General features: G+C 41.9%; 1 protein-coding gene across 2 annotated transcripts in view; it reads right to left on the bottom strand.

The window, feature by feature from the left end:
* Positions 1-23,475, bottom strand: part of TENM3 (teneurin transmembrane protein 3) — a 2,200,211-nt gene that overhangs the window by 469,408 nt on the left and 1,707,328 nt on the right. For both annotated transcript variants that reach the window (XM_043546023.1, XM_037897578.2), the window contains one exon: positions 10,146-10,448. In XM_043546023.1, coding sequence (XP_043401958.1) covers positions 10,146-10,377 — 232 coding nt within the window. In that variant the 5' untranslated portion in view covers positions 10,378-10,448. The remainder of the gene's footprint in view (positions 1-10,145; positions 10,449-23,475) is intronic.

The following is a 23,475-nucleotide window of genomic DNA, read 5'->3' as shown; positions in this document are numbered from 1 at the left end:
TCTTGCCAGTAACTCCAACAGAGGGGAAGGAGCGAGGGCCATGGAATGGACATGAACAACACATCTCAAACAACAACAGTTACAAAAGATGAGTAACCATTTTTTCTTCTTCAAATGCTTGCTCATGTCTATCCATGCTAGGTGACTCACAAGCAGTATCCCCAGAGGTGTGCTCAGAGTTCATGCACATGCTGACTGCAACACTGCTCTCCCGAAACTGATATTGTCATGGGCCTGTTGGGTGATGGTGTAGTGCAACGTGAAGGTATGAACCAACGACCATGTAGCGGCTCTGTAGATATCTTGGATTGGTACCTGTTAGAGGAACGCTGCTGATGAAGCCTGGGCTCTTATGGAATGAGTAGTCATGAGGGCCAGAGGCGGAACCTTCGCCTGCTTGTAGAAAGTTCAGATACAGACAGTTATCCAGGACAAGACACAGGTAGCTCTCATACTTTCCATGACTGCTACAAAGAGTTGCATTGACTTGCAGAAGGGCTTAGTTCTCTCAACATAAAAGGTGAGAGCCCGCCTAACTTCCAATGCATGAAACTGACATTCCTTAGAGGTCTTGTGAGATTTTGGAAAGGAGACAGGAAGAAAAATGTCCTGGCTGTTGTGGAAAAGCAAGACCACCTTTGGTAGATAGCCAAGATGGGGGCACAGCTGGACCGTGCCCTTGAAGAACACCGTGTAAAGGGGTTCTGACATGAGGGCTTTTCTCTCAGAGACCCTTCTGGCCGAGGTGATCACCACTGGGAAGGTGACCTTCCAAGCGAGAAGCAGTAAGGGGCACGATGCTAATGGCTCGAAGGGAGGCCCAGTGAGCTTCAACAGGGCTAGTTTTAAGTCCCGGGGTGGGAGGGGGGAATGGAAGGAGATCAATTCGCGAACCTGAGAAGTCTTTCCAGCCCCTTAAGAAACCTGACCATCTTCTCGTGGGAGAACACTGATCTGCCATGCACTGGAGGGTGGAAGGCTCAGATGGCTGCTAAGTGAACCTTAATAGATGAGAGAGCCAGATCTTGATGTTTAGGTGGAGCAGATAGTCCAAGATAGACTACAGAGAAGACCGAGATGGAGAGAGATTCTATTTGGATACCCAACAAGTGAGCAGTTTCCACTTGGCCAAATAGGTAGCCCTGGTGGAAAACTTTCTACTACCTAGCAAGACTTGTTGAACCTGTTCCGAGCAGGCCTGCTCTTCAGGGGTCAGTCATGCAGCAATCATGCCATCAGGTGCAGGGAGGTGAGGTTCAGGTGGAGACAGAAAATATCATATTGCTGCTATGTAAATCCATGGTGTGACACTGTATGGAATACGTGGGACACTTTATGATATTGCTGACACCAATATTATAAAATGTCAAGAAATCTGACCAGATATGCTGTGTGAGGTATCTGCAAAAATATTATAATTTGCCAAGTATGATAATTTTGTTTATATGTTTGTATCACCTTTGTATTATGAGTTATAGATATGTATGGAATATCTGTATTTCCAAACCCAAGAGAGATTGGCATCAGCAGAAGGCCTGCTTGATGGCCCATCAAGGTACATCTGCTGTACAATGAACCCATTGAAAGGAGCCAAGGACTACTCCTTATGAGTCAGCAAGCCTGTAGGGGCATGCCTATGGACAGAACTTTAAGGCCTTTCCATGCCATGTACCGGGAAGCTTGTGTTTGGAACAAAGGAAGTACAAGCCACATGGCAAAAGACTACAAAAGCAATTGCATCTTCTCCAATGTCTTCAATCCCACTTCTTACCTCTGGAGTGACTTTTCTACAAACTGAAGCTCTGAACAAAAGACTGAATGACCCATCCAAGCTATGACTGTGTTCCAGAGGGACTTTTAAGCCACCAAACTCACCAACACTGCTAAGAACTTGATATATGGACTTTGATAGTCTCTGTATGTATGACTGCTTTACCATTTAAGAACTCTCTCTTTGTCCTTTTTTCTTTACAATAAAGCTTTAGTTTTAGATGCTAAAGAATTGGCTGGCAGCATGGTATTTTGGGTAAGATCCAACCTAATACTGACCTGGCAATGTGGCTGGCACTTTGGGGTTCAGAAGAACATTCTGTAGAGTGAGAAGAATTTTTAAATAATTCCTCCTTACTGCACCTAGGTGCTGACTGGGAGCCAAAGAACTGGAATGCAATGAAGGGGGCTGTGTGATTTCCTTTTTTTGCTAACCAGTGTGGGGGGATCAGAAGCATAGTTGTGACTGGCTGAAGAGTTTAACTTCAGTGTTAATCACAAGTTTTGGGAGTGCCTGCTCTCCCTTTTGCAGCCTATCCTGCCCTTGGCATTTCCAGTGAGGGCTACCCTGGAACCCCAGGTCACACATGGTATGCCCACATCTTGAATACTGTGTGCACATGTGGTCACCCCATTTCAAAAAAGATATATTGGAATTGGAAAAGGTTCAGAAAAGGGCAACAAAAATTATTACGGGTATGGAACAGCTTCCATAGGAGGAGAGATTAATAAGACTGGGACTTTTCAGCTTGGAAAAGAGACAACTAAGGGGGGGATATGATACAGGTCTATAAAATCATGACTGGTATGGAGAAAGTAAATAAGGAAGTGTTATTTATTCCTTCTCATAACACAAGAACTAGGGGTCACCAAATGAAATTCATAGGCAGCAGGTTTAAAGCAAACAAAAGGAAGTATTTCTTCACACGACACACAGTTAATCTGTGGAACTCCCTGACAAAGGATGTTATGAAGGCCAAGACTATAACAGGTTTCAAAAAAAGAACTAGATAAGTTCATGGCGGATGGGGAGGGATGGTGTCCCTAGCCTCTGTTTGCCAGAAGCTGGGAATGGGCAACAGGGAAGTATCACTTTATTATTACCTGTTCGTTCCCTCAGTGGCACCTGGCATTGGCCACTGTCAGAAGACAGGATACTGAGCTAGATGGACCTTTGGTCTGACCCAATATGGCCGTTCTTATGTAGCAACTGTCCACAATCTTGTGAAATCAAGTCTGGAGAGGGTGGGAGCATGAGTGGAGCTATCACAGAGGCCCAGAAGCATCCCAAACCAATGCTGGTGTGACCACACTGGAGCTAACAGGATAAACCTCATCTTGTCCCATTTAATTTTTAGGAGGACCTGGTGAACGAAGGGGATCAGTGGGATGGCATATAGTAGGCTGTCTGCCCAAGAGAGCAGGAAGACATCAGAGTGGGAGCTCATGCTGTGCCCGTGCAGCAAAGAGAACTGATGGCATTTCCTGTTCTGTCTGGTGGCGAACAGGTCCACATAGGGAGGCCCCCATTTATGGAGGATGACACTAACAACCTCCAGATGCAGAGGCCGCTCACGGTGAGAGGAAAAGGATCTGTTGAGGTGATCCACCAGGATGTTTCAGACTCCTGGGGGATGTGACACCTCGAGATGAATAGCATGTTTCAAGCAGAAGTCCCACAACTAGAGGGCCTCCAAGCACAGGGCTGAAGATAGAGCCTCCCCCTGCTTGTGGATGTAAAACAAACATTGATGCTCTGTGGTCCATCAAGACCTGCACTACTGTGTTGTCCATCAAGACCTGCACCCACAAGATCTAGGAAAGGAACATCTGGCAAGTCATGTGTACCGCCCTGAGTTCCCTGACTTTTTTATGCAGGGAGAGTTCTTCCTGGACCAGAAGCTGTGGGTCGTGAGTCTGCTGAGGTGGGCTCCCCACCCTCGGTCTAACATGCCCAAGATTAAGGTTACTGACTGATGAAGGGCAGCAAAGGGTACCCCTTTCATTACAGATCCTGGGTCTCTCCACCAGGTCAGTGAAGCAAGGACTGGATATGGAATCGTGAGTATTGAATCCAGGTGGTGTCTGCTCGGGGAGTAGACCAATGCCAGCCACATTTGAATGGGTCTGAGGTGTAACCTTGTGTGCTGCATCACATAGGTACATGCCACCATGTGATCCAACAGCTTGAGGCCAACCCGAACGGTCTTTAGTGGGTGGATTCTGACCTTGGAAATCAGGTCCAACATAGATTGGAAACAGGCTTCTGGTAGGGAGGCTTTGGCCTGCGTCTAGTTGGGCACTGCCCCGATGAACTCTGTTCTCTGAACCGGGACCAGAAGGTACTTGGGCTGATGTTGCGCCTCCCCTGAGCCTGCGACCGACCTTTGATCAGCCAGTCATTGAGGTACAAGTACGCTTACACACCTCAATTCCTGAGGAAGGCTGCCACGACCACCATACACTTCATGAAGACCTATGGGGCTGCCGATAGACTGAAGGAAAGAGCGGTGAAATGGTAGCGGTGTTGCTCCACTATGAACCTTAGCAATTTTCTATGACCACGGAAGATAGAGATGTTCCATAGTCCTGGCTGCCAAGTTGGCCGCATCCAGAGCCGCCTGAAGGAGAGGTCCTAGCCACAGTCTTGCCCTCATCTAAGATGGCTGCAAACTCCTGCCTCAATTCCTGTGCGAGGACGTCTTTAAATTTGGACAGCGAGTTCCACAGATTAAAATCTTACCTCCCCAGTAGAGCCTGTTGGTGGGAGATATGTAGTTGGAGACTGCCTGTTAAATAAAACTTTTTGTCCAATCAGGTCTGGTCTCTGAGCTTCTTTATTTTTGGGGGTAGCACTCGACTGTCCTGTCTGTCTCACTTATTCACTGCCAACACTATCAGGGATTCCAGGGGAGGGCGAGAGTAAAGGTAGTCAAACCCGCCTTCTGGGGCATAGTATTTCTTCTCTGGCCTCTCTGAGAAGGGGGGGCAGAGAAGAAGGGGTCTGCCACAGTGTCTTAACAGGCCCAAACATTGCTTCATTAATGGGTAAGGCTATTTTGGAGGGAGCAGCAGCAGCCAGGATGTATATCAGACTGTGCGCCGACTCTAAGTTCTGGAGGGAACCCGCAGGGGTTCCAGTACTGCCACTGCATCAGCCAGTGGCCCAGAGACCTGGTGTCAGCGGGAGAGCCAGTATCAAAGTCTGGAGGCTGGGTACCAGTAGGTCTTGGACGGAGTGAAGAATTCCCCTTCCGACTCCAAAGAGGATTCTTCCCTTTGGAAACCAAGACAATGCAGTACCCGCTTCTGCCACCGGGCAATGCCGTGACACCAGGGATCAGTGTTGGGATAGTGACTGATGCAGGGGTACCATAGAGGGCTTGCCTCTGAATGGTGCTGCAGTGGTCGGTACTGGGACAGAGTTTACCAGACCTTGTTCCCTTCTGACCCTAGTTGCCCTAGCCAGCAGGGGTCCTTGAGAGGTCGGCAGGATCAGGAGTGAGAGCAGATCCTTCGCTACCTGAAAGGCCTCCGGTGTCGAGGGGGCCAGCAACCATCTGGGCCCACGGCCATTCCTAGGAGTTGGTGGTGTGTCCTGTACCGGAGTCTGTGGAGCCATCAGTGGCTTGGGGGAGGACGAGTGGCTTGACGCAGATCTCACTATGCCAATCCCTCCCTGCTTGTCTCTCTTCGGCACCAAAGAATGCCCTCTCTGTGCACTGTTTCTTATGTTTCTTCCTCTGCACCAAGTATGGAGAACGGTGCTGGGAAGAACACTGTGCTGGGGAAGTGCTCTGCACAGATGCCAAAATACTCCGCATGATTCAGATAGATTCAGCTCCGAGGCTGGTCTGAGGCCCGCCTCCATAAGAATGGCTTTCAGCCGAACGTCCCTGTCCTTTCTCATACGGGGTTTGAAGTCCCTGGAGATCTAGCATTTCTCTTTGACATGAGACTTCCCCAGACACTTTAGACAGCTAGTGTGCGGGTCACTAACTGGCATCAGCTTGCTGCAAGAGGCACACGGCTTCAAGCCTGGGAACCGGGGCATATCTAGCCCCACGGGCAAAAAGTCCCTCGACAACAGGGACAATCACCAACACTACTATATAAACTAACTCTGACGAAGAACTATATACATCAACTATGATAACTATGGTTTTGGTGAGTAGTGAGGACATCATAGAAGAAATGGTTGTAGGGGACAATCTTGGTTCAAGTGATCATGAGCTAATTCAGTTCAAACTGAACGGAAGGATAAACAAAAATAAATCTGCAACTAGGGTTTTTGATTTCAAAAGGGCTGACTTTCAAAAATTAAGGAAATTAGTTAGAGAAGTGCATTGGACTGAACAACTTGTGGATCTAAAGGCAGAGGAGGCCTGGAATTACTTCAAGTCAAAGTTGCAGAATCTATCGGAAGCCTGCACCCCAAGAAAGGGGAAAAAATTCATAGGCAGGAGTTGTAGACCAAGCTGGATGAGCAAGCATCTCAGAGAGGTGATTAAGAAAAAGCAGAATGCATACAGGGAGTGGAAGATGGGAGGGATCAGTAAAGAAAGCTACCTTATTGAGGTCAGAACATGTAGGGATAATGTGAGAAAGGCTAAAAGCCATGTAGAGTTGGACCTTGCAAAGGGACTTAAAACCAATAGTAAACAGTTCTATAGCCATATAAATAAAAAGAAAACAAAGAAAGAAGAAGTGGGACCGCTAAACACTGAGGATGGAGTGAAGGTTAAGGATAAACTAGGCATGGCCCAATATCTAAACAAATACTTTGCCTCAGTCTTTAATGAGGAGCTTAATGGTAGCATGACAAATGGATAACTGTAGCATGATGAATGGGAATGAGGATATGGAGGTAGATATTACCATATCTGAGGTAGAAGCGAAACTCCAACAGCGTAATGGGACTAAATCGGGGGCTCAGATAAGCTTCATCCAAGAATATTAAAGGAACTGGCACATGAAATTGCAAGCCCATTAGCAAGAATTTTTAATGAATCTGTAAACTCAGGGGTTGTACCGTATGATTGGAGAATTGCTAACATAGTTCCTATTTTTAAGAAAGGGGAAAAAAGTGATCCAGGTAACTACAGGCCTGTGAGTTTGACATCTTTAGTATGCAAGGTCTTGGAAAAAAATTTGAAGGAGAAAGTAGTTAAGGACATTGAAGTCAATGGTAAATGGGACAAAATACCACGTGGTTTTACAAAAGGTAGATCGTGCCAAACCAACCTGATCTCCTTCTTTGAGACGGTAACAGATTTTTTAGACAAAGGAAACAGAGTGCATCTAATTTACCTAGGTTTCAGTAAGGCGTTTGATACCGTGCCACATAGGGAATTATTAGTTAAATTGGAAAAGATGGGGATCAATATGAAAATTGAAAGGTGGATAAGGAATTGGTTAAAGGGGAGACTATCGCGGGTCATACTGAAAGGTGAACTGTCAGGCTGGAGGGAGATTACCAGTGGAGTTCCTCAGGGATCGGTTTTGGGACCAATCTTTTTATTACTGACCTCGGCACAAAAAGTGGGTGTGTGCTAATAAAGTTTCCAGATGACACAAAGCTGGGAGGTATTGCCAATTCAGAGAAGGACTGGGATATCATACAGGAGGGCCTGGATGACCTTGTAAACTGGAGTAATAGTAATAGGATGAAATTTAATAGTGAGAAGTGTAAGGTCATGCATTTAGGGATTAATAACAATTAGTGATAAGCAGGGGATGCGTCAATTGGAAGTAACGGAGGAGGAGGACGACGACCTTGGAGTATTGGTTGACTACAGGATGACTAAGGGCCACCAATGTGATGTGGCCGTGAAAAAAGCTAATGCAGTCTTGGGATGCATCAGGCGAGGTATTTCCAGTAGAGATAAGGAGGTATTAGTACCGTTATACAAGGCACTGGTGAGACCTCACCTGGAATACTGTGTGCAGTTCTCGTCTCCCATGTTTAAGAGGGATGAATTCAAACTGGAACAGGTACAGAGAAGGGCTACTAGGATGATCTGAGGAATGGAAAACCTGTCTTATGAAAGGAGACTGAAGGAGCTTGGCTTGTTTAGCCTAACTAAAAGAAGGCTGAGGGGAGATATGATTGCTCTCTATAAATATATCAGAGGGATAAATACCAGGGAGGGAGAGGAATTATTTAAACTCAGTACCAATGTGGACACAAGAACAAATGGATATAAACTGTGCCATCAGAAAGTTTAGACTTGAAATTAGACGAAGGTTTCTAACCATCAGAGGAGTGAAGTTCTGGAACAGCCTTCCAAGGGAAGCAGTGGGGGCAAAAGACCTATCTGGCTTCAAGATTAAACTCGATAAGTTTATGGAGGAGATGATATGATGGGATAACATGATTTTGGTAATTAATTGATCTTTACCTATTCATGGTAAATAGGCCCAAATGGCCTGAGATGGGATGTTAGATGGGGTGGGATCTGAGTTACTACAGAGAATTCTTTCCTGGGTATCTGGCTGGTGAATCTTGCCCATATGCTCAGGGTTCAGCTGATCGCCATATTTGGGGTCAGGAAGGAATTTTCCTCCAGAGCAGATTGGAAGAGGCTCTAGGGGTTTTTTCACCTTCCTCTGCAGCATGGGGCACGGGTCACCTGCTGGAGGATTCTCTGCACCTTGAAGTCTTTAAACCATGATTTGAGGACTTCAATAGCTGAGACATAGGTGAGAGGTTTTTCGCAGGAGTGGGTGGGTGAGATTCTGTGGCCTGCATTGTGCAGGAGGTCAGACTAGATGATCATAATGGTCCCTTCTGACCTTAATATCTATGAATCTATCTATACAGAATATGACAGAGGAAGTCCAATCACTGGGAAAGAAAGCCTTGCCACAGCAAGAAGAATCATTCCAGCAATCGTCATGAGCAGTAAGAAGGAACTGAGAGGGCGCAAGGCCAGCGGTGCCCCCATACCAGCGCATACACACACTGCTCCAGAGGGTGCTAGCATGACCCTATATATACCATTGGAGGGGAAAATCTCCAGCAGTTGTGCACGCAGTGCGTGCACACCTAGCACTGAACAGATATGAGCAACCACTTGAATAAGAAAAATCAGTTTTTTGTTTTTCATTAAAAAAAGATAAATTTAGGTGAAAATTTTAAGGAACAGATTCCTTCCCCCCACCCTTTGGAAATTTTGGCAGATTTTTTTTTTCCCGGGAGCTTTAATTCTAAGGTCCCATTCATATTTTTCCCATGATTCTGGTGGTAACCATGATCACTTTAGGAGTCCTACCATGGCCACTGGCTTCCACTTGGCATAGAGGACGACAAAAAGAAAAATCTCTCAGCCAGATTTAAAAAAAAAAAAGTCCTGAAATTTATCAAAATCATAAAAGTAAAACCAGAGAATTCTTTACTGTAGAGAAAATTTCCTTTTCTACCCATGAAAGCCCCCTCACACAAAAAGACAAACACACAAGGACTGGACTTTTTGCACAGAATTCGTGTCAGCTCCAGGTCTTTTCTTTTCAGGCAACTGGATTTCAGCACTGTATACTTTTCATCATTTTGTTTCTTAATTAAATTAATGGAGCACTAATTAAAAGTGCATGAATGAGAGTCTGGGAAACTAAAATTCTGTATCCAGGGTTTATGGAGAGTGACAGTGGAAGCTTCCATATGCTGCCCAACTAATTCACATCTAATCAAACTGGAGAGGACCATCCTTAGGTTTAATCCTCATGTCTTTTCAGACCTTGACCTTGTTGAAAAGCCAACAATGGTGTAAGTTAGTGCTAGTAGTTTTTCTGTTCTGGATACCCATCCACTAGAAATAGACCTTTACTATGAACTAATTTCACCCTGGCCACGCAAAAGCTGTAAAACAGTACAACATACAGTTTTTACTGCCCTGGTAACCTAGAGGAGAAAGACATCATTCCATTATTATACTTCTGCACAAAATATAATGATGTGGTTTAGTCCCTTGGGACAGAGGTTTTATTTATTTATTATTTATCATCTTGTATCTATGCATAGCTTTAGGCACATTATATGGACACAACATTGAGCAAGGTGATAATTGGATGAAGTAGAGCTGTGGTCTAATAATCTTAACATTGGACAAGGATTCAGGACACCCGAGTTCTGTTCGCAACTTTGTCACTGGCTGGCTGCTTGACTTCAGGTAGTCTACTTAATTTGTCTGTGCTCTTTTTCACTATATTTAAAGCAAGGATAATAATGAGCTATATACTAAACGTACTACATACATGTTGAGTATTATTACTATTTATAAAACTATCATGACAACATACCCCACTCAGAGATGAAATGCCTCACTGCCACACTAACCAAATTGTGCATACTGTTAGTATTAGAACACTTTACCTACCTTGCCTGGTATACTCATCTGCTTCCCTGTGGACTAAGTCCTTTACCCGGTTTCCATACAATAACCTGGAGGAATCATGATCAAAAGCTTTCAGGGTTTCAGTTGAACTGTATGACTTCTGCGTAGGCACTCTGCACTCCTCATTTTCTGCTGAAGAATTTGTGTAACGTCGTTCTTTGTCTCTTCTGCTCTTTGTCAGGGAGCAATAAGGCCTACGTTCTTTCACATCCATACTTCATTCCTTCTATATACACATCAGCCCAGCTTACTTGAAACTCTTCTCTACATTTAATTTATGTCCACCTTTAAGAAGATAAAAAGATATATATTATAATAATACATTAGTGGTCATCTAATTCCTGAGAGTTCTCCATGTCTTTCTGACACAGAAACAAAGACCCTATTTATAAAAAAATACAGTTCAATAGTATCTGAAACAAAGTTCTGTGTTGTTCCTGAGACACAATACTTTAATTTTTCAACAGCATGCCTGATAGATTAGCCATGAAACCCGTTAACAATAACGGAAGTTACAGTATACATCTAATCTGCTGTGTGCAAGTGAGTGCACCAAAAACATAAGCTCAAACTGCATTGCCAAATTCAGCTAGAAACCCTGTAATAAAATATTTCTGGCTTTCAGCACAAGGAAAATATTATCTGCTATTTGTTTTTTCTTCTTTTCAGAAAGATACACCAGTTCATGCTTTTAAGGGGAGCCTGACTTTTTCATACCCAATGGATCTTCTGTTTCAATGTCTGTTTCTGAAATGTAAATGTTTAATTTCCATGGTTTTTGTTGCTGTTTATATGTTTAGAAAATTGTCCTTCAGTGAGAACCCAAACCTAGTATTTCATGACAGGCTACTGAAACATAAGCACAACACAGGCATTGGGAAGAAGTTTTCCCTGGTTGTGCATTTCAGTGTGCCTATTCCTGGATAAGAACTGTAATATTTCAAATTTAAATTCACACTGCAAATATAAATCAGAAATCATTTTTCTAGTCCTCATATCTTGAAATGACACTGTAAAGATAAAAATAAAAATAGATTTTAAAAATCTAATATATTTCTGACAGTTAGTTAGTGATGTTTTCTTACTATATTTCCAGTTTCATTCAGTTTATACTGAGTACTCCATTTCACTTACTGGGTCTCATACACAAAGCTCAGGCATTTGATTTTCTAACACAGCAAAAGATTATTCAAAAATATTAAACATTTCCATTGCCATTTTAAATAAAAATTATTCATGTTAGTTTTTGGCAACTATTTAAAAATGTGTATAAATACTATATTTAAACAAAACCTAGGTCTGAGGAGTCAAATAGCAGGCAATGCCCCATAAGCTGAGGAGCTGCTGTTTCTTATATAACGTGTTGTGTGTTAAGGTTATTTCCTTTGTCTTTAGGGGGAAGACTATGAGATCTCTCTTTCCTTGGAGCCCTTCTCCGTTTAGAGTACTTAAAGTACCACACAATTATTTTACGAAGAGTGATTGTAACAGCCATTCCCTTTGTGACAAAGGATTAAAATGATAATGTACAGTGCCTATCACAAAGCAATATCAAACTGTATTTTCACTCCTTTTTACAAAATGAAGGTTGCTTTAGATCAGTTCACCTATTACATTTTTAAACATATTTCATTTCAAACAAACTAATTAATTGTCCCTCTTAAAATGATTCTCAGCAAGTATTTAATTTACTACTGAACAGTAATTAAAATTCTTTAAATGAAAGGTGTTTGATCATCCTATCTAGTTTGAAGTTCTCTAGAAGGCTCTCACATTTCTTGACCTATGTGAACCTCAATTTGGAATTTCAATATAAAGTGCTAAATTACATGGAATACATATATAATAAATACAGAGCTAATTTTTTTTTTCATTTAAGCAAATTCCCTTTTACCTTTAGGGCAATTTCAAATATACTTTACACCTCCTTTTTCATGTCAAAATGTTTGTTTTTCCTAGCACACTATAAGTTGATAGATATAGGTACAATGATACTGTTCATTCAATCTAGGGATACTGATATGTGCAGGTGCTTGTAGTCCAGGAATTAAAGATTAAGTCATGTGATTAAATCTCCAGGAATAAGTCCAACCAAAACTGGCAACCCTAAATGCAGGTTATGTTTTAAATCCTTTTATATGAAACACACCCACCTACATTTTGTGATCAAATACTTTTCTCCCCAGACTGCTGAATATTCATAAACACTAAGGTCAGAAAGGACCATTATGATCATCTAGTCCAACCTCCTGCACAACGCAGGCCATAGAATCTCACCCACCCACTCCTGCGAAAAACCTCTCACCTATGTCCGAGCTATTGAAGTCCTCAAATCACGGTTTAAAGACTTCAAGGAGCAGAGAATCCTCCAGCAAGTGACCCGTGCCCCATGCAACAGAGGAAGGCGAAAAACCTCCAGGGCCTCTTCCAATCTGCCCTGGGTGAAAATTCCTTCCTGACCCCAAATATGGCGATCAGCTAAACCCTGAGCATATGGGCAAGATTCACCAGCCAGATACTTTGGAAAATTCTTTCCTGGGTAACTCAGATACCACCCCATTTAATATCCCATCACAGGCCATTAGACCTATTTACCATGAATATTTAAAGATCAATTAATTACCAAAATCATGTTATCCCATCATACTAAATGACCCTTTTATTTAAAAATAGCTTTTTAAACATTTTACACATTTTCACCCTGGCATATTATGAACATCTTCAGAAATAAGATGTATTTTCCCCCTCTCCTCAGCAAAAATCATTGTTAAGGTCAGTTACTATGTCAGTTACTATGTCTGCTCAGATCTCACACTGTAAATTAACATGATTTTTTTAAAAACACAATATTGCTGCTTTAAGTTATCAATAAACAGTTATTTTAGGATTTTCCATATCAGCATGTAGACTTCATATGAAAACATCTCTTTTTTAGCCATATACTTCAGGATATCTAAAGATCTTTTTTATTCTTGGAATCTCTAAATTGTGCCATGAGAAAATCGATATTCAGTATTAACCATCAAAGATAAGATCAATTTGATTTTTTTTAAAAAGCCTTCAAGCTTCTGCAGTATTTTTGAAAAATAAAAACAAAGCCCTGTGTTTAATGCTTTCCATGACTATACAAAGCTGAAAATCCTCAGATTTAATCTACACTGTAGTGTTAGAAACTACTGATCTGCTTCACACAAAATCAATCAATTCAATACAACTTCAAAGGCAGTTTTCTGGGTTATCTACTGCCTCTCCAGGCTAAGAATGAGAAGGCTAGAAAATACAGCTGGTTAATAGCATCAAATTGTTGGAATACCTTCATGGCAATTATACTGTCATGAACTATGAAGATACAGTGGACACCACAGTCATGTTTTGCATAAGACATTTAGCTCCTGTGAAATGCTGAGTGCTCCAATAGCCTGATCCTGCACATCTTGAATTTAAAGGTAAAACACGTGCTATCTTTAATGTCCTCAATTAAGTCAATTTGAGCTGATTGCCTTCAGCCCTTCAGAGGAAGAGCTCAGCATCTTGCAGGATCAAGGCTTTTAAAAAATTATTTAATCATTGGCTTATGTAAGTGTAAAGGACTGTTGGCCCCTTACTGAAACTTAGTGCAGGTTTTTAGTTGGCCGTATCCCAGGACCAAAGGAAAGGGGACGTGCCTATGAGAAATCAAGATCCTGAGACTTACAGTCTCCAGGGTCAATGGGGAGAGGCCAATGCTCCTGGTTAGCCTGACTGACAGGGCGGGCAGGCCAATGAGGGAGTCAGGAGCATGTGGTCCTGTCCTCTATGTAAGCTGGAGCTGCCTGAGCCCGAGAAGAGCAGAACAGCAGCCAGAACCAGAGGGGCCAAAGAAACAGCCCAGAGAGGAGAGCCACAGCAGCCAGGACCAGAGCAGCAGCCCAGAGAGCAGAGCTGAGCTGGAGGCAGAACAGCAGCAGGCCCAAGGCAGAGTGAGGCTGGGGCAACCCAGAGCCAGGTGCAGTGTGCAGCTGGGAAGAGAGTGAGGGGACCCTGGGCAGGGAGCCCAGCACAAGGAGACGCCACGAGACAAGAGGTCTTGCAGGCCAGACTTGGAGAGGGATTATATCCCCAACAGGAGAGCCTAGAATCTGAAGGTGTATGGCCACTACCAGACCAAGTGTCTGATCTGCAGTATCACTGCAGTGCAGACAGGGCCACTGAAGAAGGCCTGCGACGTGTGAGAAACAGACTGTGAAGTTTCGTTGAGTTCCAGGGACTGCCGTTTGTGGTGTCCCCATCCCCCCAAAGCAGGGTTACTTGTTGTTCCCTTTAGCCTTTCCAATTTTTTTTCTAATTTTACTATTAGCTGCTGTTTAATAATTGTGTATTTGCTTTGAACTATATGTAGTGATCAGTGAGTCAGGAAAGTATCCGGAGTGGGAGGTCAAAGCCCCCAGGAATCCTGGGCCCAGCCTTGTTGGGGTTACGAGGACTCTGCCACATGGGAGGGAGGAAGGGGAGTCCTCGAGGTCAGGTAGGCTTCTGGGTAAAGGGAGTGGGAGTGAGGACTCAGATCCTTTTGCTAGCCAATTCCACCAGGTTAGCATATAAGCCAGGCAAGTTCCCCACAATTGCAGGACCATTCCCCCGCTTACATAAGGTAAATCTATAGAATGGAGGAAGAGAAGGAAAGTTGTCAGAGAGAGAAGCCAGGTCTATACATTCAGCGCTGCAGTGGCGCAGCTGTACCAATACAGCTGCAGCGCATCTGGTGAAGATGCTCTATGCTGACGGGAGAGAGCTCTGCTATCGGCAGAATAAAACCTCCACGAGTGGCAGAAGCTATGTCTTCAGGAGAAACACTCCCACCAACATAGCGCTGTGCACATGAGCGCTTATGTCGGTGTAATTTATGTCATTCAGAGGGGTTGTTTATTCACACCCCTCAGCGACATAAGTTATGCTGACATAGCCTGTAATGTAGACATAGCCAGAGAGGAGTCAGAAGAAAGACTACAGTCTGGTAAATATGCCTAATCTAGCCAGCAGTAAAAAGCTTTCTGCACTATTCCAATTATGACACACAACATTCATCGAGAAAACTGTAGATAGCACTTGAACTATAATACATGCATTTTTTCTGAGTTCAGAAGGGCACTTCATATTGAAGTCTATGTTGTCTGTCAACAAAGCCAGGTCAAGGAAAGGAAAACTTGTTGTTGGCTTTGAAAGGCTTCTGGTCAGGGTTCTTGCTGTACTTCATTTTTTAGAAGTACTTTCTACTACAGCACTTTCTCATTATTGCATGACATTTTCACCCTGTCATATTATGAACATCTTCAAAAATAAAATATATATTTTTCTCTCAAGAAGACTGAGTATTTTTTTCCTCAGCAAAAACCACTGAAAAACAAAGTGCAGAGGCAGAGGTTGAGGTTGTCAGTTACTGTATCTGCTCAGCTCTCACACCATAAAATTACCTGTAATGGTTATTGTGTTAACAAGTTTTCCAGCAACTTTAAGTGACCCCTTGGTCATCAGACTCTAAGATAGTTTCATTTTCCTTTATTTTTTGTTGCATGAGCTGCATCCCAGTTACCTGAATGCACTGACTATTCTCATTTTACTATGCCTTATATTAAGCTCACATGAAATAATAAATACAATACAAAAGCTCAAGGGAACGGAGTGACTCTAATTTGACACATGAACAGTTTTCTTGACAAATCAGATTAAAGTTTTAAACCTAACAGAATTAAACCAGTTTTAGAACATATTACAGAAACATTTGCCCTCATCTTCAAGTAATACTTTTCCCATATGTCAATATTTATGGTCTACCAAATAGCTTTGTCCCAATTAATGGAACAGAACAAGAATTTTCTTAGTACATTATTTACAAAAAGACATTCAGCTACTAAATCATCTAGCCTCAAAATGACATTAAAATGGCTAAGTCGGATACTGCTGCTCATTTAAAAACTTTCTCCACAGTATTTTTGCAGATCAAAGATTTCATAAAAGAACCTGGCAACTCTGGCTATGAGTACAGAGCAAGCACATGCCATCTATATAATTGTGTACAGTTTTTAATTTCCTGGGGACATCATATCTCTTGGCATACATGCAGAGTTTTTTGGGTTTTCATCAGTCTTTTTACTAACACCCTGCTATATCTCTCAGTCTGCACCTGCTATGCAAGGGATTATAGTGTGTGTATAATGTTGAAATGTTCTGCATATACTGAAGGAAATGGACAATGTACTGGCTGACATATGTTCATTTTTCAAAATGCACACCAATTTCTGTGCTGGTATGGCAACACTGATATATTCTTTTTAGTCCTATCTGAAGATACCCATTCAATTTGGGGTTACCATCAAATACCTACCAAAGACCCAATCCTGCATTCTTGGATCCAGGATTAATTTTGATCACACCAAGGAGATGGGATTGAGACATAAATGGCTAATTTATAGGAATCCCAAGGTGAATGATTATCTGAAAATATTCGTTTTACAAGAACATACAGTATGAGTTGCCATGCCAGAGCAGATCATTGGTTTATCTACTCTAGTCAACTACCTTCACCTGCAGTTCACACCTGGTGTTTTGGATGAATGATTAAAACTCCCAAAGTGCTAAATCACAATGTGAAGAATTCTGTCTCAATCTTCGCATGTGGCCTCAAGTACTAGGGTCAACACCTCTTATAACATTTTTACATAATTAGAATAGCAAATAGTATTCTTGTTCAGAGATATGTCCAACCATTTCTTGTAGCTTTCTAAACCACTTGCCTTAATTTCCCGAGGCAAATGAATTATACATGTGGACAATACATGGTATAAAAATATTTCACTTTAGTCATTTTAAAATGTTGCATTCCGTTTTCTGATCTATAACATGATGAAAGGACACAATCACCAAAACACCATCATACTTCTTTCATATCTCCTACTACTGCATACCTTGCCAGACTAAATAATGCCATTCTTTTTAATCTTCTCATATAGGACATGGTCCAAAGCTGACTGAAGCTTTCATTCGGGCTCAAACTGTATATGTCCCACCAGGGGTGCTGGAATAATTTGTACAGTGGGGGTGCGGAGAGCCATTGAATCAAACAGTAAATCCTGTATATAATGGAGACCACTTGAAGCCAGGGAGTGCAGCAGCATCCCCAGTTCCAGCACCTATGCGTCCCACCAACAGCACTACAAAAATATGCTCCTCCTTTTAATGACCTTTTTGAGATCTTTTCCATTTCACCTGCTTTCTTTTCAGGCTGAGGAGATCAAAATTGAATACAATATTCAGGAGATGAAATTCTGCCATCCTTACTCCAGCTAAGAGACGAGACTCACTCTGAGAAGACCTATTGAATTCAATAGGATTATACAATAAGTAAGACTATACTCGAGGTGAATAAGGGTGACCAAATCCGACCCAAAGTAAGAGTTATACTAATAGTTTATTGTACTGGGGTGCATCCACACATGCCAGGGCATCCTGGGCTTTTAAGATGAGGGGTTTCTGGCAGTTTAAGTCTCTAGACAGGCAACGGGTCAAATGATGAAGCACCATTGCCCACCTGTTGGACACTATATAAAGGAAAGCTTCTGACTCACTCTTGGGAAGATGAAAGTTGTGGTAAGATCAGTATTGCCAATCCTCTGTTTAGTTGGGGCCCTATTGTGCTAGGCACTGTACAGCACCTGGGAAAACATGAACCCTGCCCCAGGAAACTTGCAATCTGATTAAAGGTAAGATGCTTCAGTGATCTTAACACACAGTAATTGGGAATAGGATGTGGAAGAATGAGGGTTACAGTACAAAATTATAAGGTTACTCAACCAAGTTACACGCACAGCCTGACCAAACTTCCACAGCAACTGACATCTGAAGTTCCCAAACCAATTTATAATAATCAAGAGGCTTCTTCCATAATGGCAGTGATTTAAATGATTGTTTACACACTACTTATTCATTTTTGAGGTTAATATAGGAAGATGGGGGGGGAGGAGGAAGGAAACAGATGATGATTAAATGGGAAATGATCAAGGGATGCCGGAGGACACAGAGATGGTATATAGTGACTGGCTGAGGGCAGGTATGACCAAGAGGCATGAAAGGAGTAGGTAGAAATAAAGATCAGAAGGATAAGCAAAGGACAAGAAATTACTTCTCCATCTTTGTTTACTCAGTTTCCTTGAGTCCCTTTTAGCCACTATTTTGTGACTCTCTGAAAAGTTTATTATACATAAAATGTATGCTTACAAAAGCATGCTGCATTTTTTTCCCGTCAATAGCGTGACAGAGACAAACTTCAGGAAATCATCACAGAATATTAGACCTGTGGGATGTACGTATCTTCCTCATCACGGAAAGTTACTATTGCTGCACAGAATATAAAAAATGCAGATAAGCATGTGTCTGACAGTAAAATACATGGGGTGTAATCTTAAGGGAGTTCTGCATGCAGATCAACTGAAGGATCAGGCCCAAGATACCAAAAATGGACACCTACAGTGCACCTACAAAGAAATCTTGTACCAAGAGATGCTTATGTGTGCAAGTATCCCTTGTACTTATGAATAGGTAACTGGCTCACACAAAACTTGTTCATATACATGTGTGAGATTATATTTCAGATCTAACCGACACCTCAGTACTTTTACTCTGCCACTTTGTTACTGCCATCAGCAGGATATGTAAGCATACAAGAATTTGATTATCTGATGTACTAAAAAAAGCAGAGTTCTTGTACTGTATGGCTACCTCTAAACTTGGAGTTAGGGGTGCAATTTCCAGCTTCAGTAGACATACTCGTATTAACTCTATTCGAGGTAACATGCTAAAAATAGTAGCGTAGCTGCAGTAGCACGAGCAGCGGAAAGTGCGAGCACAGGCTAGATGCTCCAAGTATAAACCGTCTAAACCCCTGGGCATGGACTCAGGGTAGCTAGCTACTGCCCATGCTACTGCGCCTACACTGCTATTTTTACTGCGCTAGCTTGGTGAGAGTTAGCATGAGTAAGTCTCACAGTGGGAATCACATTCCAGCTCCAAGTGTAGACAGCCTGAATTTCAGGACCCTGCCTGATCATAAGGCAAAGCAGAAGATGAGAGAAAAGAACATGAGACATATGACAAACTGCAAAGGCACCTGTTGGCCTTTTCATAATGTTTAATTACAGAGTGATGGACACTGAGATATGAAAGAAGCTGCAAATTTTCTCATGTTGTGCCCATGTTTTTTGGGACCTAACATTTTTTTCACTGTTAAGGGATGACTATTAAAACTGAGCACAACAAAATTACTCATCAGCCTTTTACTGAGGAGCATGCTTCAAGACTAAACTTCATATTCTCATCTGGTACTCTTTTTAATCAGTGTTTGGTAATAGTTGTGAGTTAATTAACATTGGTACTGTTATACAATACACAGGTTGGCAGGGATTTTTAAAATTAAAAAATAGCCTGCCCCACCCCATGAATGATGTCATCTTCTCAGCCCTAAAGACTGTTTTTTAATCTACAGGACAGAAACAATAAGGGCAAGAGCAGCACGTGTTCCCCTATGTTATCCCACCAACGTGGGCCAGTATCCATGCTCATTCATCCTTGCCTTCTCTGATATGACAGCCACCAGGACACCAGTTAAGCATTAAATAGCAATTTCTCACCTTTGTGCCTTTTTCATACTGCACTATATATGTGCCATGATATTTCTCTTCCTGAAAGCCAAGTGTCATCCCTCATCCTGAAACCCAACAGCTCTCATTCTACGCCACCAAATCCCATCTCAAAACGCATTTCTTTCTCCCTGTTTTCTACCACTCTTCACTCTTGCACTACTTCATTCTTGTACTCCTTCCCTCTTCTCCTACCTTATCCTCCATTGGAAGACACATCAACATTTATGCATTTCATTTGTTTAAAAACTCTCCTTTCCCTACTCCTCCTTTGTGGGATATCAACTATAAGTCTTTTTGGGCAGGGTCCATGTCTATCATCTCTGTAAAGAGGCATGCAAAATTATGGTATTATACATAAACATATAATCACTAAATAATTATAACTTGAGTTTGCGATCTAGAGGTAAAAGACTTCAGATCCCATTAAAAATCCAGAGGGAAGTTTTTCTACTGATGTACATAACCAGCTTCTATACTGGGAATTAAAGTTCACAGAGGTGGATGAGGAGGAAGGGAAGGATATAGGAATGAGGATATAAGGTTTTTTGTTCTTCAATTTTGAAAAGAAAAAACACTACATTATATTACTTCTATATGGCAGTAAACATACTGTAACATATTTAATTGTGTGATGTAAATTAGGCTTTAGGGTCATGTTAGAAAGTGTTAACTGAAACATCTCGCTACAACTTTAGCATGTGTGCAGGCCTTTTAAATTGTTATGGGAAATTACTGCATTCAATTCAGTAGTTTCAACACTGAGTTCCCGTAAGGTTTATTACAGTTTGGCAACATGATGCCAGTTTTACCTAATGCATATAATGCTCCCCACCCAATCTCATACTTCAGCTAGAGAATCTTTCTAGTATGAACAGCATTAAAAGCAAGAAACATTGGATAGATTAACAAGATAATCGTTGAGAGTCTAACAATACCTTAATGGTTTATGCCCTTTGTTAGCTAAAAATTACAGAAATACAAATTTGTTAAACGATAAAAAGAACAAAAATACTATAAGTATAGGGGGTGATACAGAACAATATGGAAAATATGTCACTACATAAATCAATTTATCAGACTATAGTGGTGTACATTCTCTTCACTTTCAATACTTAATTCAGTTTTAGAACCCTCATATCAAAAGAGGATTAGCAGACAAGAAAAAGGTCCAGAGAGGAGCAATAAACATAATTTGATACATGGAGGACTGATATAGGAAGTAATTCAAATAGAGGAAAGAGTAAAAAGATTAAGATTATTTAGCTTGAAAAGAGGAGGAAGAGGACACAGGATACAGGTATTAAGAAGACCTACAAGGTGCTCACATTTACCCTCTCATAAGAACGAGAAAGTGAGTAATGATGAAAAAGCAACACATTTCAAAGAGAGATAAGGAAATACTTTTTTAAAGCAACATATAATTGACCTGTAGAACACAAAGCCATCGAATAAAATTGAAACAAAACATGTAAGATATGATACAATAATTAGATTTTATAAGTAAGCTGAGCATCCACGGTTATGTTCCCAAAATAAATTACAAGGATTACTAGTTTTTACAGACGGAGCACTTGCTGATGACAGGAATAAATTTCTTTCCATTATATAGGATTGCAAAAAAATAAAAAAAGCGCATCATCAGAGTTGTAATACTTCCTGAGAAGCATCAGGATTGACTACTCTTTCAAATAAGTTATCCGACTAGATTAACCATTGGTCTTTTCTGTTACAAGAATTCCTATGTGAATGTTGATGACCATTGCTAATTTCTAAAAAAATAAGAGAAATACTAAAATTATTACATTTTGCAATTGGTATATAATGTTTATACATTTTTAGTGTTAGGAAAGCAAATCAATTTCATCTTTATAATGTATATTACAAGTACATTAAACTAAAGTCTTAATGCTGAGCACTACAGACAAAACAGAGAGTTTATGAAAAAAAATTAAGAAATCCTTTCATCCACAAGAATGCCACAATTCACATAACTAATCACCCATAAAACCTATTACAAACACACACTAAGAAAAGCTCAAAAGGCATACAACAGTGATGAAATTTCCACTTCAATGACTGATAAAGTGAGTATGTCAGAAATTAACTGAGCTGGAAAAATGACACTTTAAAGGGGTGCTTAGGATGATCTGTAGCCATGATCTACCATTAGTCAAACTGCTGACTCTTAATACATGGATATTTCAGGTCATCATATCTAGAAACTAACTTCTTAATAATGGAACTCTGTCTTCTAGCAGAGAAACTAGAACGTATGACTCTCCAAAGTCGTCATTCTGAAGAAAAAATGACCAGTCAGACAAGTAGCTCACACCTTGAAACTTAAGAAAGCCTGTAAGTCCATCATCTAACCCAGGGGTCGTCAACCTTTCAGAAGTGGTGTGCAAGTCTTCATTTATTCACTCTCATTTAAGGTTTTGCGTGCCAGTAATACATTTTAACATTTTTAGAAGGTATCTTTCTATAAGTCTATAATATAGAACTAAACTATTGTTGTATGTAAAGTAAATAAGGTTTTAAAAATGTTTAAGAAGCTTCATTTAAAATTGAATTAAAATGCAGATCTTATCAGTTTAGTGTGATCCTTGCCCTTGCTTTTTCTTGCTGAGTTTTCCAATGTCTGGCACATATTTGCATACTTCAAGCTGCACACAGGCTTCTGAGTGATCAGTTGTTAACCGGCTCCGAGAGGGATAGAGGACAGATTTCATGTGTGAAAATACCTGTTCACACAAGTATGTGGATCCAAATGCTGAAAGCATTGCAAATGCAATTTTCTTCAAACAGTTTAATTTCACTGGAAGGGACGTCCAGCAGGTCAGAATAGAGGCCCCATGATCTCGCTCGGTATCTTCAAGTGCACTCCGTAGATCTCCAAACTTTGATGCCCACAATTCTGAGCTTTTTAACGGAATGAGCTGCATTTCAAAATCTTCAACACCCATCCACTGAAATACAGACAAATGCAAATCGCTTTCATTGAACTTTTCAGGTTTAATTAGAAAAGAAAGCATTGGGCCAAATAGCTGGAAATCTTGAAATCTGTCCGAAAATTCTGATTCCAGTTCTGCAATGTACATTCTAATCTCAACATCAAACGCAGTGCGCTGTTCCATGTGGCATGATAGTGATGTAAGCAGCAAATCGGGACTTAAAAATATCCCAGTACAGTGGCGCTGGAACAATTTTTAAGGTGGGAGTGCTGAGCTGTGCCCCCTCTTGCCCTTGTCTGCACCCCTCACTGCCCCAGGCTGTGGGTGGCTGCAGAGCCCCAGGCCAGCGGCCAGGACCCCAGGCTGGCATCAGAGCCCCCCAGACCAGTGGCCAGGACCTGGGGCCGGCAGTGGACTGAGCGGACGGAACCCCGGCTGGCTGGCGGACGGAACCCCGGCTGGCAGGGGGCTGGCGGCTGCTACCCCAGGCCAGCAGCGGAGCCCCCGGGACCGGTGGCCGGGACCGGCAATGGGCTGAGCGGGGCCAGAGGACGGAACCCCAGCTGACAGAGGGCCAGTGGCCAGTGCCCCAGACCAGCAGCAGAGCCCCGCGGACCGGTAGCCAGGACCCGGGCAGTGTGAGTGCCACTGAAAATCAGCTCACGTGCCACCTTCAGCACCCATGCCATA

This window comes from Chelonia mydas, chromosome 4 (assembly GCF_015237465.2).
Source record: "Chelonia mydas isolate rCheMyd1 chromosome 4, rCheMyd1.pri.v2, whole genome shotgun sequence".
NCBI lineage: Eukaryota > Metazoa > Chordata > Testudines > Cheloniidae > Chelonia > Chelonia mydas.
This window is presented reverse-complemented; position numbering and strand designations above follow the sequence as displayed.